Source organism: Rhinolophus sinicus, chromosome 17 (genome assembly GCF_057876585.1).
Source record: "Rhinolophus sinicus isolate RSI-liver-muscle chromosome 17, RSI-T2T, whole genome shotgun sequence".
Classification (NCBI taxonomy): domain Eukaryota; kingdom Metazoa; phylum Chordata; class Mammalia; order Chiroptera; family Rhinolophidae; genus Rhinolophus; species Rhinolophus sinicus.
The window spans coordinates 95,936,326-95,954,135 of NC_142517.1; the positions used below are offsets into that span (position 1 = coordinate 95,936,326).

Here is a 17,810-nt window from a genome sequence, read left to right on the forward strand (position 1 = left end):
GGCTTAAAACTCATGGAATCATAATGCCACTGAAGAGCAAAGATTTAGGTGTTTATTTAACAGACTAAGGAATTTAGACACTGAGAAGTAAGATTTCTGATATCAAAATCATACCTCATTAGTGAATGATCAAAGACTAAAAATAAATTGTAATCAAAATATAAATGGAACACTTCAGCATATCTCATCAAAAGAATGTATGATTTTCATTGTCATGGCACTGAAAAATATTAGAAAGAGCAGAGATTTCAAAGTTCCATGTTTGAACACCCATCTCTGCCATTTCCTAACTAAGTAAGCAGTAAGCTTACGTGGGGCACTTAATCTTTTTGAGTACCTGTTTCTGTTAGCTGGCAGCAGTACTGTCTATTTCACATATTTAGGAGGATTTTAAGAGATGATGTATGTGAAGAGGTAAATAGTAACACGGTAGTTTGTGACTCAAAATTATGGCCAATTTAAGGCTAAGGGTTACTTTGAGAGCCACTCAGGTAACTTCAGGGATGTAAGGTGTAAATTGTTTAGATGTGAGAGTTCTGCAAACTACAAGTGTGTTGTTTACAACACTTTCTCTTTTTTTCCAGGGCAGAAAATTAGCCTACATTTCCCAGACTCCTTATAGTTGAGTGCAATAAAGTGACTGAGTATGGACCACTGATACATAGGCACAAGTAACGCTTACAACCTCCAGACCTGACCCATACTCCACTGTGACAAAATTGGACGGATGTTGACCCCCTAAGAGATGGCAGAGCCGTTGATTGGAAGGATTGAAGTTCCCTGAAAAACTGTAACTACTAGAAACCTCATCCTTCATTATTCTAACCCATATGAGACTGAGCTATAAATAAGAATTTTTAATTTTGTTAAGCCAATCAGAATGCAGGCTTGTTTCTCATAGTTGTTAGCATTTTCTTATATATACTTATATTCCATTTCTGAAGTGCTTTTTGTGTTAAATTCCAGGTTTAAAAACCAGATTCACTTATGTAGTAAATGTGGTTCATTTCTCCAATCTATCTGTCCTTAATTATTATAACAATAAACGTAGTCAAAAATGTATTTAAAATGAGCTCATGTTTTCAGTATGTGACATACACATATCTAATGATTTTCCTAGCTACCACTACCGTGTTTCCCTGAAAGTAAGACCAGATCTTATACTAATTTTTGCCCCAAAAGACGCATTAGGGCTTATGTTCAGGGGATGTCATCCTGAAAAATCATGTTAGGGCTTATTTTCCGGTTAGATCTTACTTTCGGGGAAATATAGTAGTTACTAAAAAAACAAACAAACAAACAAAAACACCATATAAAACAAAAAGGAAAGAAACTTTGTCCTTCATTTGTGTAAAAGGTCCATAAAATATTACATGTAATATAGTGCAATATTCATGTTACCCTAGGTGTATTACTATTTCTTATGCTGCTGGAATTTTTGAAACAGTGTCGTCAGTTGGACTAATTAGAGCATAGACAAAGAATGTGTGTGACCTGTAATGCTCCATTGTTCTTGCAGACAAAATATATAATGAACTATAATGTCTTCCTCCCATTGGAGAGTAATGAAGAACAAAACTAATTTGTTGGACGAAAAATTAATTAGACACATCAGATTCAATTGTACCTATTACTGTGAAAGTTTGCAGCTGTTCCACATATTATTATCAACTATATATGGTAAGCGTGAAATAGCCAAATGATTTAACAAACAATAGCTATATTATTAAGTAATGTTACTAAAAGTTTTAAGTCAATCTAAATTTATTATATGGCATACTGTTTGATGCCTATATACGTAAATGTATTAGTTTGCATTTGTGTGTCTGTAAGTGCAACAAGATAGAACTACAGACTCTTTGATGTAAAACTCATCTTATAAGTGGAAGCTACAGACAAAAAAAGAATATTACTTTTAAGCCTAAGTAAGGTTATGTTTATACAATATTTTAATTAATGGTCCCTTAAGGGAACTTTCTGGAATGAAACCTAAACTGAGAAGGAATAGATGAAACAGTACATGGTCTGGCAGAAGACAAATCTAAAATTATTAGCGATAAATTACATCAAATGCCAATACATGATTTAATTAAAGCAAAGGGGAAATGAGGTAGAGCTTGAATCACTTCAAGTGCTGCTTCCAGCATTGAATAGACAATAGGGAAAGCATAAATTGAAATAGAAAAGGAGATTAGCCGTCACTAAATCACTTTTCAACTAAGGAAAAACAGTTGTGTAGATAAGGTTATCAGACAAGATGTTAAGGTAGATATGCAGGGGTAATTAAAGAAACAATTAAGGGCTTCTTCAGTACAATAGTAGATATTAAATGGAAATAAATCTCTCAGGACAAATAGCTTTTTCCTGGTTGAATTGCACTTGTGTATGCGAGCGCGCGCATGTGTGTTTATTTCAAGTGATTCCATTTTCTATGATGACAACCTGGATAGTGCATGTTTTAACTGTATGAATAAGAGATGAAATCTCCTAATCATTTAGTAAATTATTTTGTATTTCATAGAAATATTTGAAAACAGTTGTATGACACACTAAACTACAAGTTAAAAGGTACTTGTTTGTTTGAAGACCTAACCTTTTTTTAAAGTAACACAAGAGTTAAGACAAATTTTCCATTTGATTTAAAATAATCTAAATTAAATTTATTATTTTAAGTTACTATATAATTCTTCAGTTTTTAACTGTCATGACATGAGCTTGGTAAATAATTCTTGCAATTATTTACTTGCCTCTCAGTGCAATAAATCCCTAAAGCATGGTGAAGCAAATAGGTAATAACTACAAAACAACAACAGCAACAACAGAACTTTCCCATGTTTGAGAGTTATATTTATTATTAAAGAGTATAAAAAAGGAAAATGTAGATATTTGGCAATCTTACTTATCTTTGAGTTAAAAAATATATTCAGTCAATCTATTTCATATATGCACTAGAGAGATTGTAAAACAAAGCTTTGTTTACTTATCTAGAAGATTTCATAGAAAACTATACCTTTTAAATACGTGTCATATATAGTTTTTTAAGTTAAAAATTAATGGCTTACATCTAAATACTATAAATGTCAGTTAAATCCTTTTGGATTTACTTGTATTTCTTTCTTATTCCAATTTATTTTAGAAAAATCTCAGAAGGGCTAGATTGTAGGTTTCCCTCAGGTTAAGAAATTAATTCAGTCTGTATGACTAATTAAGAAAGGGAAGGCAATTTAGAGGAAAGTTAATGCTATAAATTTTTCTCTTTAATGCTTTTAATATATACAAGAAAAAAAACTTGAAGAATCTGAAAAAAAATTACAATTATGACTGAATATTAAATCTCTCCATATATGATAAGTACTTTGTAATAAGAAACAATTTTCCAGAAATTGGCAGTATGCTGTGTGCGTCACTTCAGAAAATAAGCAGAAAACCATGGGAATGGCACATTCACTTGTACCAATTTCTAAACAAGTGCTTTTAAAATATGTAAATTTCAAGGAGAATATATTTAAAAGTTAAAGACATTGGCAAGCAAATAAAAGTAGGGAGAGCTGAAGATTTTGCGTCTTGAAAGAAGAGAACCGCACCAGGGAAAATCTGCATTAGGAGGACGCTTTTGTCCCTTCAGGATCTTTAGGCAGCTAGAACCCAAGCTGAAAAACTCAACCTTGTTGATATGATGTGTCAGAGGATAGAACTCAGAGTTGTCAGAGTAACTAAAAGTTAAAAAAGAAACCATGAGAAAGAGGAGGCTGCAGGGGAGTGACATTCCCACATTTGTATAAAAATCTCCCCCACCCCACCCCTCCACCCCAATCCTAGGGTGAACTCTAAACGATGCATGCAGAAAGAAGATTCCAAGCATCTGGTGAAAACCAAAACCTGGAAGACTAAAAAGACTAAGCAGACTTTTTCAGGTGATGTCCACTGCAGAGAAGATTGTGTTTGAAATTTTAATTTCATCAAGTTAGAGGCACCAGATAAACACATTAGGGATTTCACTGAAACCTCAAGAGGGCCATGCCTTAGAATTAAAGATCAAACTGAGGATTTGCCCTAAGAATGAGGTCAAAAGATAAACAGCTTCATACTAACAAAATGTAAAAAATAAGCCAGTACAAGGTCAAGATGTTCAGCCAGCAATGTAACTGCCTCTAGAACAGAATCAACACTCTTTAGAAGTTCACAAAAATTTATAGTACGTCATGTTCAATGTCCCGTATACAGTAAAAAATTACTAGGTATGAAAAACTGGCAAAATAATAATAAAATATTAGGAAAAGATGACCCAAGGTCAAGATGAAAAACAATCAATAGAAATATACTATTAGATGACACAGATGTTGAAATTAGGAGGAAAGAACTTTAAAGTAGCTATTACAATATGTTCATGAACTTAAATTAATAGTCATAATAAATGAACACATGGAAAATTTCAAAGGGAAATGGAAAATGTGAAAGATAACAAATTGAAATTCTAGAACTGAAAAGTGTATTATATAAAATTCCTTTTCTCACCATCCTGTTCTTTAGTTTCACATATTTTGCCAAGTTTTCTACTTATTTATGGTGAGATTGCATACTTGTTATTTCTTCATGGGCAGAAATCAGTAACAAAAAGCTATCTGGAATATCCCAAAACATTAGGAAATTTAACAATATACTTCTAAATATAAATAAGCTCTGAAAAAAACAAACAAACAGAAATCCTTAGTGGAAGTGGAAAGTATTTTCAACTCTATGATAAATGAAAACATAGCACATCAAAAGTTATGTTAAAAAGTCACTAAATAAAAGTTATTAAATAGAATAAAAGATCGAAAGTTGTATGATTCAGCTGAAGAAGTGCTTAGAAGAAAGTTTATCACTTTAAGTATTCATAATAGAAAGAAGAATAGTTCAAATCAGTGATATGTTTCTATCTTAAGAAGCAACATAAAAGTAAATAGAATAAAACATAGCAGAAATCGGTTAATTACAAAACAAATAAAACTAACAAAGCCAGAAATTTTTACTTTGAAAACATTAATATAATTGGTAACTCCTTGTCAAGACTGGTTAAAACTGAAAAGAGAAGGGAGAGGGAGAGGGTAGGGACAATGAAAAAGGAAAAGAGAGATAAAAAGAGAAAACATAAATCTCCAGTATATAAGAACAAAAGAGGTAGCATTATTATACATCCTGCAAACATTACAATTAAGAAGATTACAAAAAAGGAGATACTGCAAATAGGTATTTGGTAATAAATTCAACAACTTAGATAGGTGAAACAAACTCACTGGTGAGCAAAAACTAAAAATCCATTTACCACAAACAACAGAGAAGAAAAATTCTAAATAACTGTAAATTCATCAAAGTAAAGAAAACTCTAGGCACATATATCACCACTGAATTCTAGAATGTATTTAAGGAAGAAATAATACAAAGCCTGAAAAAAATCTTACATAATATAGAAGAGAAGGAATACTTCCAAAAGCATTTTATTAAGCTAGCCACCCTGATTTCCCAAAAGCAAAGAAAATTACCAATCAGTATCCCTCATAAACATAGATACAAAATTCTTTAACAAATGTTAGCAAGTCAGATCCAGTAATATCTGTAAAATGCGTAATTTATCCTGACCAAACAGGATTTATTCCAGGAATCCAAAGTTTATTAACCTTTGAAACCATTCAATAGAATTTACCGTATTAACACAAATGAGGAGAAAGAAAACAGATAATTATTCAAATACACTCAAAAAAAGTATTTCACAACTATTAAAATAAAAAAGTGAAGTTAGTAAGGTAAGAGAGCAATATGTAAAATTAAATTTATATATAACACAGAATAGTTGGAAAATAAAATTTTATAAATCCACTTAGCGTAAAAAAATCAAATGTCTAGAAAAACGTTTAACACAACATGTGTAATACCACACACTAAAAACTACAAAATACTGTTGAGAGAAAATAAAGATAAATAATGCAGCGGTACATCATGTTGCTGGAAAGACTCACTATTAAAGTGTTTAATCTCTCCAATTTGATATATAGAGTCACTGTGGTTTCAACCAATAATTCCGCCATAATTTTGTAGAATCTGACAAGCTCATTTGAAAAGTATATGAAAAAGCATATCTGGAATAGCCAAAACAATTTGGAGAAGAAAATGATGGAGTATTCACATTAACCTGATTTCACGACTTTCTATAAGCTACAGTAATCAAGACTGTGGTTTGGCATATAGACAGACATATAAACAAATGGAACAACATAGGGAATCCAGGAATGGATCCATAATTATGTGATTAACTAGGGAAAGGATATATCAATAAATGATGTCTGCAAAATTTTATATACATTTGGAAATAAATATGCCTCAACCTTCAAACCATATGCAATTACTTGAAGATGAATTATAAACCTAAGCATAAAAGCTAAAATCATAAAACTTATAGAAGAAAATATCTTTGCTCTCTAGAGGTAGGACACAAAACATAAAAGAAGCGTTTGATAAATTATAATCACCACATTTAAAGCAGTTGTTCATCAAAATACACTATTAAGAAACCGAATAAAGAAGTCATAGACTATGAGAAAATATTTGCAATACAAACATATGACAAATAATTTGTATCTAGAATGTATATATAACTCCTTATCAGTAACAACATGATTTTAAAAAGGCAAAGACTTAAAATTTTACAAAAGAAAATATGTGAATGTCTAAAACACACATGTAAAGTTATTCAACATCAGTACTCATCAAAGAAAACTGAAGTGAGGTACTTTTCTTTTACACTTACTACTAGAATGGCTAAAATTACAGACTGGCAACATCAAATGTGGGTGACAATGTAGAAATACTAGAAATCATTCTTTGCTAGTGAGAATATAAAATTATACAACAATTTGAAAAATTAAATTCTATAAAGTCAAACTATATCAACCTTATTACCCAAAAATTCTATGTCTAGATATTTCTCCAAAAGGAATAAAAACATATGTACTCAAAAATGCTTAAACAAGAATTTCGTTCTCTGAAGAGAAAAGCAGAAAAACAAAATACGATATATTCACACAAATGAATACTGCTCACAAATAAAACCTAAGTTGCAGCATATATCATGGGTGAATCTCAAAAACATTACGTTTAGTGAAAGAAGCCAGACAAACAAATATTGTATTCTGCATGATTCCATTTACATATATTTCAAGAACAGGCAAACATAATCCATGGTGATAGGGAACAATTTTCTAAAATGATGATAGTAGATTTAGTAGGGATTTCTTCTTTAGGATAGTATGTTTGGATTATAAAGTACTTTTTGGCCTGTTTCTGGTTAAATTTTGACATTTTTCTGTCTAAGAGACAACATATATCTAGATATGAAACATACACTTTCTTCAATTGCCTAATTCTCTGTTATGTTTCAATGACATCAAAATTACTAATAAAACTATGGATTAAAAATAATTTTCAAACAAACTTTCAGAGGTTAAACTCTGAGTAATTATAATTTTAAGAAGTTTATGGTAGTTGTAAGGGCATGTGCAAATCGTTTTTGTAAGAAACTCTCTAGAACGCTAACCCGTTTGACTGTATGATGTGTGCACCCTGTCACTCATTACTGTACATCCACTCTAAGGATACAGATTCAAAAAACAGTCTGCCTTGTTACCAGCTGATTGATTCTGAAGTACAGGCCACATAGGTTGTTACTCACCGATGATTATTGGTTGCGGTTCGCTTTTTACTCCAACCCCTGCACTGGTACTAGCAGCGACCTCTACCCGGTATTGAATGCCTGGGAATAATCCCCCTATTATTACAGATCGAATGGCGGCATCCACAGTTTTGTTGATATGAAATCGTGTTTCATTCCCCAGACACCAGATCTACAGAAGTGTAAAGTAAATAACAACAGATGATAAGAGAGATTATCCTTTCTGGTAATTAGATCAATGTAATACATATTTTTTTAGTAGTGACAAATCTATTTCCTAGGCTTATAGAAGTTTTGTGAATGACATTTTCTGAAACACAATTTCTGCACTGTGTGTGTGTATGTGTGTGTGTGTGTGTGTGTGTGTGTGTGTGTGTGTGTATTAAAGGTAGACAATAAGGAAAGCTAAAACCATGCCATGTTCCTTTATATCTGACAATCAACACTGAATGCTCATAACACAGTAATTCCCTTAACACCTCTGGGAAGTGGTCCTTGATTGAAAACAGCATCAGCACACAGATTAAAATATATAAATTCCTCTAATTAATTTATTTATCAAGATTATTAAGCACATAGTCTGTTAAAATATGGTGATTATGAATTGTAATATTCAAGGCATATAGGTGTATATCTAACTAATTTATATTTTATTATTTTCAAGGAAATATTAACGTACACAGAAGTAGTAAACAAGATTAATTGACTTAAGTTATAGGTATTGACTGAGATGAAATTAAAGTGAATATTTACATTGACAGTAATAAATCTTAATATTGATCAAAACATATTTACACACATATACGTGCATGAAAACAAAGTGGTAGAAAATCTTTAAACACTGATGCAAGGAAAGCTTTTACTTCGAGTAAGAATCAAATTTTAAGGCATACTTTCTTCTTGGATATGGCAACTGTTACTGTAAACTGTATTATAAAAAGAATCCTGCTCTATATACATATTTGTATTCATATTATACAGTACTTTATAATCTACATGCAGACACATAAGTAGGAACATACAGGGTGTTTTTTTCTGAAACAGGTAAGTTCCTGAAACTTTTTCTTTAAAATAATTCCTGTGAATTGTATTCTTCTTTTATTTATACTACGATACCTATGTTATTAATTAAGGAATATTTAGCCCTTATCGAAATATACATTTTGCTACCAAAATATGACAATCTCATATGAGTGAAAAAAGTTTATAATTTAAATTATCAATTTTTAATACATGTAAGATTATGATACTTAGCCCCAAATGATAAAGAGTAAAATCCTAACTTTATTAAAACACACACACACTTACACACACACACACACACACACACACACACACTATGGATTAGTTTTTGCTCTTAAACCAATGTGTCCTAGCAGTTGTAAAACTTTAGAATCTACATAATTATGCTATTGCAAAAGCACTCATTCTTGTATTTCTTCTGCACATGTCTTTATAATGTGATGGGAGTAAGTTTAAGTGCTTATGCATACTCTGCCCATTTGCTTAAGTAAGTTAGTTAACCATTAACTTAAGAAAATTCTATTTAAACTTCATCATTTGTCTTAGAAATAACATAATTCAATCTTCAATGTTTTGAGTGAAATTATTCAGCTTAATTTCATATACCATGTATTAATTTCGGGGTTGAAGTGGGGTTTCTAGTTTTCTATAGATTTATCTGGTATGTTATTGTATGTTATCTAATATATTTATCTGGTATGCTATTGTCAGAATTCTACAAATATTTACTAATAGCAAAAACTCATGGTATTAACATTTTTACAAGGTTTAATGAGGTGTTTTACTCTCACATGCGGTCTAATTACATCACTTAATCAAAATCTTTTTTTTCTAAAAGTTGGACATCTTCTGTCTCTTAAACATCAAATGCTGGTGAGGAAACAATGGATATATACTGTCTCTAAACAGCAACAAGTTCAATTGAAAAATGAGAAAAACCAGTCATTTTTTGTAAGTCAGTATTTTCAAAATTTATATTTTCAATGTCTCCTTTTTTCCCCAATGAAATATTTGACAAAACTTCAATAAATTGATAAAAGCAGAACTTAGAGTGACAGCTGGTATGACCCACGTTCCTATTGGCACCCCAACTCTCTAAATCCCTGAAGCAGCTTTTTCTGAGAACAAGTTAAGAATGGTTCCTCAAAAAATTAAGAATAGAATTACCGTATGACTCAGCAATCCCTCTCCTGGGTATCTACCCAAAAAATCTGAAAACATTTATCCATAAAGACATATGTGCTCTAATGTTCATTGCAGCTTTATTTACGGTGGCTAGACATGGAAACTACCAAAGTGCCCTTCGATAGATGTTTGGATAAAGAAGCTGTGGTATATATACACAATGGAATACTATTCGGCCATAGAAAAGATGAAATAGTGTCATTTGTGACAACATGGATGGATCTTGAGATAATTATGCTAAGCGAAATGAGTCACATAGAAAAAGTTGAGAACCATATGATTTCACTGATATCTGGTATATGAAACTGAAAACAACAAAAGAACAAGACAAACAAATGAAAAAACAAAAACTCATAGACACAGACAATAGTTTAGTGGTTACCAGAGGATAAGAGGGTTGGGGGGGTGGTAAATGACGGTAAAGGGGATACAATATATGGTGATAGAAAGATAACTGACTCTGGGTCGTGAACACACAATCTGATATATAGATGATGTATTACAGAATTGTACACCTGAAATCTAGGAAATTTTGCTAATAATTGTCATCAATAGTTGTTACCAATAACTTTCTAATAATTGTCACCAATAAATGTTACCAATAACTTTACTAATAATTGTCACCAATAATTGTTACCAATAAACTTTAATTAAAAAAAAAAAAAAAGAATGCTGCCTTAGGCCTGTTACACAGAGATCTAATACCAAAAAACACTTCACTGTCATGGTTTACTTGTCAAGTTTGTGTTATCTGTGACCTTGGAGTTACATTCTAATCCTCTATGCACGTGTTTCTTTACCTGTTACACAAAGATACAAAAAAAAAATTAATTTACACTAAAGTTCCATAAGAGGGACACTAGAGATGGGCCTCATCCGTGCGACACTGAGACTCCTCCGGGAAACTTTCTCTGTCAGCCACCCTTCTTCACTCATGTCCTACCTTGTATTCTTGGATAATTCCATTCTGATGGTCTGGCGGAGGAGGATCCCAGGAAACACTGATACTTGTGCTGTTGTGGCTTCCAACGGTCAGCACAGTGACAGATTGTGGAGGGGCACTTGGGGCTGCAGAGGAAGTAATCAGAATAAATACAAACTGTAAGTCTTGGGGTGCATTAATCCTGCTCACAGAATATGAATATGAAGACAAGATGCATGAGGGTCTGGTTTCCAGAGATCTAAATTTGCATATAGCATTCAACAGTGACAGTTTTTTTACAAAATGTCTGTTAAATATAATGGTTGGATTTAAAGCAAATACAACAGCTGCGGTAATGTGCACTCAATAATAAAGTTAACAGCTAACATCCTAATGAGTGCTTTCTATACATACCCAGCAATGAGCTAAGTGTAGGATTTAATTCTCACAATAATCTCAGGAAGTAAAACCAGCTCTTATCTCAGTTTTACAGGTAAGAAAATTAAAGCCTACTGTAAGAGACTAAGTCAAACAAAAATGTAGAATTTGAACCCAAGTATGTCTAATTCTACAACTTTGATTCTTTTGATTCTAATAGGCTCTCGTTTTGGGGAAAAAAAAAAAAATACTGCTATCAAAAGTATTCTGAGAAGATGTACTCCAAATTTTATCAGTCATTATCTCTGAGTGGTGGTATTACTGACAACCTTTTTGTTTTGTTTTAGTTTCTGTTTAATAAATAAAAAGAGAAACACGGCTATAAATTTCAATGCCAACAACAAAAAATATTTCTGTTTTCATATTGGGAAAAATAATTGTCTTTTATAAACTGACCTATAATTTAAGATTTAAGACTTATTTTATATTGATGTGTAAGGAACTCTGAAGATATAAATTAAAACAGCTCATGTTTGGTCAAATGTGACAAATACTATTGTCCTACAGTTGTCTTCCTTTATGGTTTCTCCTATAACCATACTGAAAAAAGGTGAATGAGAGAAAAAAAAAATTCTGGTTTTAGACTGCAGCATCTCCCATCCAATGTATCTGAGAGCTAAGAAATACTAATTTTGCTGGAAAACATCAATTCTCAGTGAATCTATGAATTTAAACCAAAGGAAGGAAAATCAATATCAAAGTACTAACAGTTAAAACAAAATTCACAGGATTTTTGTGGTTAAAGACTTTTTACATAAAAAGGTCAATGCTTTCATAACTCTATACAATTTAGCCCTTTGAAAATATGTACAATTGAATTGTAAAATATATTTTTAAAGCCTATCAATCAAGTCTTCCATTTTGGTAAATTTGTCCTGACATATTTCAGAGGTACGGCCACATGTGCATTGAGATACGGGGCACACACATACCACAATCCCACTCTTCATTATTCCTCTATGTGATAATATTGTTCCAAAATATGGCACAATGACATAAATCCAACCACTGGTCTATCAATTTTGTAGTTATTAAGTAGACTGCATTGAAAAATAACTTTTGAGAACTGGTTACTCATTTGCCTTACTGCTGGCTTGGGGAGAAAACCATGCTTGCTTCCTGACAGGTCAATTATTTCTGTGCCCAGCTTCTTTGTATGGATGTGAAAGAACCCAAATCACCACTCATCGTTCCCACATGCAGGCCAGCTGAGTTCCATTTGTTACCTTCTGAAGGCCACAGAAATCAGAGATGAACTATACCGAATAATGACAAACGTCTCATCCAGAGGAAAACTTAACTGTAGTGAAGTTGCTTTTTGGAAGTATGCTTCAAACGTATTCAATTTACCCACCCCACTGATTAGTACTACAGATTTTCAACATACAGTAAAATTAACCATCATTAATTTTTAGAAGTTTTTTCTTTACATAGCCTTAAAGTAGATTAATGATGGCTTTAAAACTATGCACTTCTGCCCATGTCAGTGAATCACACTGTAAACCAACATCAAGATAACATTGTCACTGTGTTGCTTATTATAAAATACACAGAATTTAATAGTTCTTGGTCAAATATGAACATCTATCTACGTGTTAGCATGAGCAACCTATGTATATTTTCTTAGGGCTGTTTTATATTAATTTATATAAAATATGTTTAAAAAGGCTTTTTATAGGAGCTGTGTATATAAAATGAATAGAAAAGCAGAAAAGGGGAAAATTTATTACACTTGGCATCTGACAGTTTTTTTTTTTTTGTTGTTGTTTTTTTTTTTTTTTTTTTACTTTGATGACACAATTTATGGTAAGCCTCTAGCTAAGAGGAGATACTAGGAAAAGGACTGCTTGAGACCCACATTCATTTCATGTCCATCGCAGGCTGACTTTAAAATATCTGTAGACAAGAAAAGTTCCAAAGGGGAGAAAGGGAGGAAATGACACTAAGAAGAAAGCTATTGCAAACATGCAATTAGCCTTCTGAATTAGAAATTATGAGTCAGACTGGCAGAGGTCACAGGGAAGGAGGCTTATGAAAGAAAATGTCAAGCTTTACTACACCAAAAAAAAAAAAAAAAAAAGAAAGAAAGAAAGAAAAAAAGAGTGACAATGAACAGCCTGTACTCTTGAGTCTCCAGTAGCCTGTCTTCTAATGAAGCCAAGTGAGCCTAATCCACATAAAAAACACATGGGAAATTATTATAGTCAAATTCCAATGTACTGACAGATGAGATTTGGGGCAAATGTTTACTTAGGAAAAATTAAAGTTACTTAAATGTCGTTTTTCTTTTTCTTTTTGAGTTGTCAGATTCTATGGCATTCTCAGAGCAACAACAACGACAACGAAATGACATTTCCAAAATTCACCTCTTGTTACTCTTCTAAAGACGATAAACTAAAACTTCCACAGAAATTGGTTTCATTATCACATAAGTTTGGTTTATGTTAGAAGTCGGAATACTGACCTTCTTCAGTAGTACGAACTGTTTTAGGTTCACTATCCATTCCTTGGAACTCATTAAAATATGGTCGGACTTTAATTTCATAAGTCACCCCCTTTTTCAGATTGATTAAGACAGCATTTCGTTCAGTGGGTACTTTAGCATCTAAATTCTGCCATGTTGATGTAGCCTGCAGGCCTGAAGTCTGACGATACATCACTCGGTAGCCTTGAATAAACTGGGGCTGGCGATCCACCTGAAAAACACAGCAGCACGCTTTTGAAACTAAACAGAAGTATTTGATGCACCACAATGGATCCACCCTCATTTCTCTTGTCCCTATTTCGGTCCTCATCATCGGCCATCCTCTGAGTGATGCCACTGCTTTCAAATTCATCTCCCTGCTTCTTACATCCTCTTCCAATTCTGAGTTCACATTGCTCCTGGTATTTCAAAACTGAAGAGTGGGACAATTCTTTCTCCTGTTGAAATACCTCCTGGTATGTAAGATACTTACTTAGTTTCAATTCACTGGATTAGCGCAAAAACCTGAGAAGACATAGACCTGCCAATTTTTCCAGCTTCATTCCTCACCTGTTTAACCTTTTCCTGTATTTAACAATTCCTATTTTTGTGGTTTTATATATATCTATTGTACTACTAGTCAGGGATATCCATTCTCATCCCATTTCCATTCATGAACACCTTCACTTACACAAAGTGTTTTTTGAGTTCCTACTAAAAATGCCAGAAATTTTGCTAAACTCTGGGGATAAAAATGGAGAATGAAAGTAAGTCAGCCCCTGCCCTCATGATGCTTAGAGTCCAGGTGAAAGATGGGCATTATCTCATAATCACCCAAACAATGTCAAGTTACATTCATAAAAAATAAACATAAACATGTTACGAATGAGATGTAGAAGGGACTAAGAAAGCCTACAGTGGAGATGAAGTTTCAAATCAGGAAGGAAAGATAAAGTTTCCCTGAAGAACTGGTTCTCAGATCTGCAAAGGACAGTAGGATCTACTTCACATATTTCACTGTCAAATAAAGTATGAAATTTAATGAAGAAGGAATGGAAAAACATTATTTTAGGAAAGTTGAGGAGATAAAATACAAAAGGTAACAATAGAAATGGTTATTTCAGCTTTTAAAAAATTTATCCGAGTTTTAATACAACATAAACAAAGGATTCTTTCATGTATTAAGTTCTAACTTCTTTAGTGGCAGCATTTTTCTTCTTTAGTTGTAACATTTTTAAATATTTTTAAGTGAAGGCAAAACATGTAAAAACACAGAATCTCAATCAAAATACCCTGGAACACAGGCTCGTTTTTCTGTATTTGGTGTCCAAGCTAGACAAGTACATGAAATTAGATTCTGAAGTAGACAAATCCATGAGCATGTGTGTTTCTATGTACAGCTAAGTCCAGTTTTGCAGGTAAGTCTCAACAAGTAAGAATTTCTTTACCCACCTGAGAGCTTTCTAACCTTCAGAGATTTTCTGGAATTAGTGCTATGCTTGTGTGAGGTTATGTCATGAAAAAGTAAGTCCAGCTCTGATGCCAAAGCTTGTGATCTTTGAATCCTCATCCAAGCTACCAGTTTGTGTCTGCACAAATGGGCACATTTTTTGAAAACCAGAAGTTGTTCTGACATTATAAAATAAGGTGACTCAAAAGCAAAAAGTTAAATTTATGAGACCCAAAGAGAGATACCTTTCATCAAAACTGTCAGTGTTCAAAAAAATCACTGCAGCATATGTTAAAACAACATTAAGCTTGTATTTTATAAACTTCTCCGCATTCACGTTAAGTGAATTTATATACTGAAAGAAAGACATAACTCACAATAATAGCTTGTTAATACTGAAAGAAGCAAGCTGTGTTTTTAAGAAGAACATTAAGCAGCTGTTTCCAGATGAAGGGAGTCTGTAAATCAGGGAAAATTGGTTTTATCCATGTTTGGTTTTCATTAATTAAGTGTTTTAGGAACTTTATGAAGCTAATGTTTACTACACGATATTGCCTCGCTCACTTCAGTGTATACTGCCTTCAACCCGTGTATTCTAATGACCTACTTAATAACTATACAAGTTTAACTTGATTTTGTGCAGTTGCAATACATTCTTTGCAGAAGGAAATTTGTTGTTACAGGTGGAAGCAAAAATGAAAATGCTGAAAGTTACCTCTAAAAAAAATTGGTGGGATTTTTATTGGGTATGCGTTCTACACCATTGAATTCTGGAGCACATTTTGACAGCTGGTCATTTTCAAGTTAAACCATATGCTTGTTACTAGTTGTGATTATATAAGGTCTGGCTGCAATTCCACGGGATTATAGAATTTTTAAAAATTGTATTTTCTGAAACATGATTTAAAAAGTGTTGTCTTAAGGAAAAAGTGAAATGATGAGAGGTTCAGTCTCAGTTGAGTTACAGTTTAGCCTCCTTAACTTTCTGAGCCTCGGGTTACTTAATATTACAAGGGCACAGAAACAATTACGTAACTAATATATGTTAAAGCATTTTTCAAGTTTTAGAGATACACAATGATAAAGCATCATTGTTAAGTAAAGAACACACTGAAAAAACAAGGGTGCATATGTGGCGTTCACATCATCACTTTCATTAAAATGTTTAAATAAGATGCTTAATATCTACCTTTTCAATTAAAAAAAATCCACTTAAACTGAAAATTCAAAGTGTATCTTCTTTAGTGGGCTTAGTCTGCTAAGTGACTGATCTGAATTTAGCTGAGTTCTTAAATTCTAGTTCACCAGGGCACGGTTTCAACTCCAGGAGTTGTAATATTTAAGGGGCAAAGAGTCTGTGATTCTTTCTGTCCTTGAATCAAAGTAGAACACACACACACACACACACACACACACACACACACACACAAAACAAGTAGAATGAACATTTTTAAGTAAGAGATTCATTGCTACTTTCTATGTGAAGCAGCCATTTTCTTATCAGTTCTGCCCACCGTCATTATAAGAGCAATCATATTTAGAATGTAGCATTTGCTAACTAGTGTTGCTTCAAGATTAGCCTTATGGGGTTTTCAGCACAAATGTCATATATGTTTGGTAACTGATTCCTGCCAACCATTGGTAAACCACCTAACTTGGCCCCAAATCTAATCACAGGGGTTGGGGAAAATACTATTTCTCCTTTCGAACTACAACATACCTGTAACTCAAACAATGGGATAATTTAAAGAATATACGCATTTAGCAAATTGAAAATATGACACCAAAAAAAAAATTTGGTCACAATTTCTTTGACAACCAACATCACCCCCCAGTCTGACTTAATTTCACTACATTTACCTCTCAAATATATACTTATCTCACGTGTACCTCCAAATTCATGGGAAACAATATCCTGCGATATAATTAAACACTTTCTTTTTAAAAATAACAATGTATGAAAACAACTGATTTGATCATTCAGCAGATAGCTATTAAAGGGGTATTTCAGAATTGATGCTCTGCTTTGAAAAAACAGAAATTAAAACATGGACTCGAGACTCACAGAAGTCAAACTGATGAGGGAGAGAGATCCACAAACTTGAAATTAAGAGCTTCTTGAGATATAGAATGAATATGACAAGGTCCTTCTGAAAGAACCACCAGACTACTGACCTGCAATTTGGACATTATTTGATTTATTCTTTTTAACTCAATGATGTTTAAAGTGATTAACTTCATAAACATAATGACTTTGATTCTTATCCAAATAATTCCCACAGTTAGAAACAGCTTAAAAAAGCCCCTTCAGGGCCGGCCCGGTGGCTCAGGTGGTTAGAGATCTATGCTCCTAACTCCGAAGGCTGCTGGTTCAATTCCCACATGGGCCAGTGGGCTCTCAACCACAAGGTTGCCAGTTCAATTCCTCGAGTCCCGCAAGGGATGGTGGACTCCGCCCCATGCAACTAAGACTGAACACGGCACCTTGAGCTGAGCTGCAGCTGAGCTCCTGGATGGCTCAGTTGGTTGGAGAGTGTCCTCTCAACCACAAGGTTGCCGGTTCGAGTCCTGCAAGAGATGGTGGGTTCTGCCCCCTGCAACTAGCAACGGCAACTGGACCTGG

General features: G+C 33.1%; 1 protein-coding gene across 22 annotated transcripts in view; it reads right to left on the reverse strand.

The window, feature by feature from the left end:
• The window catches only part of ROBO2 (roundabout guidance receptor 2), a 1,652,913-nt gene that overhangs the window by 60,027 nt on the left and 1,575,076 nt on the right, over nt 1–17,810 (reverse strand). For all 22 annotated transcript variants that reach the window (XM_088794275.1, XM_074333465.2, XM_088794272.1 and 19 more), the window contains 3 exons: nt 13,738–13,969; nt 10,857–10,981; nt 7,706–7,877 (listed from right to left, as the gene is read on the reverse strand). In XM_088794275.1, coding sequence (XP_088650401.1) covers nt 7,706–7,877; nt 10,857–10,981; nt 13,738–13,969 — 529 coding nt within the window. The remainder of the gene's footprint in view (nt 1–7,705; nt 7,878–10,856; nt 10,982–13,737; nt 13,970–17,810) is intronic.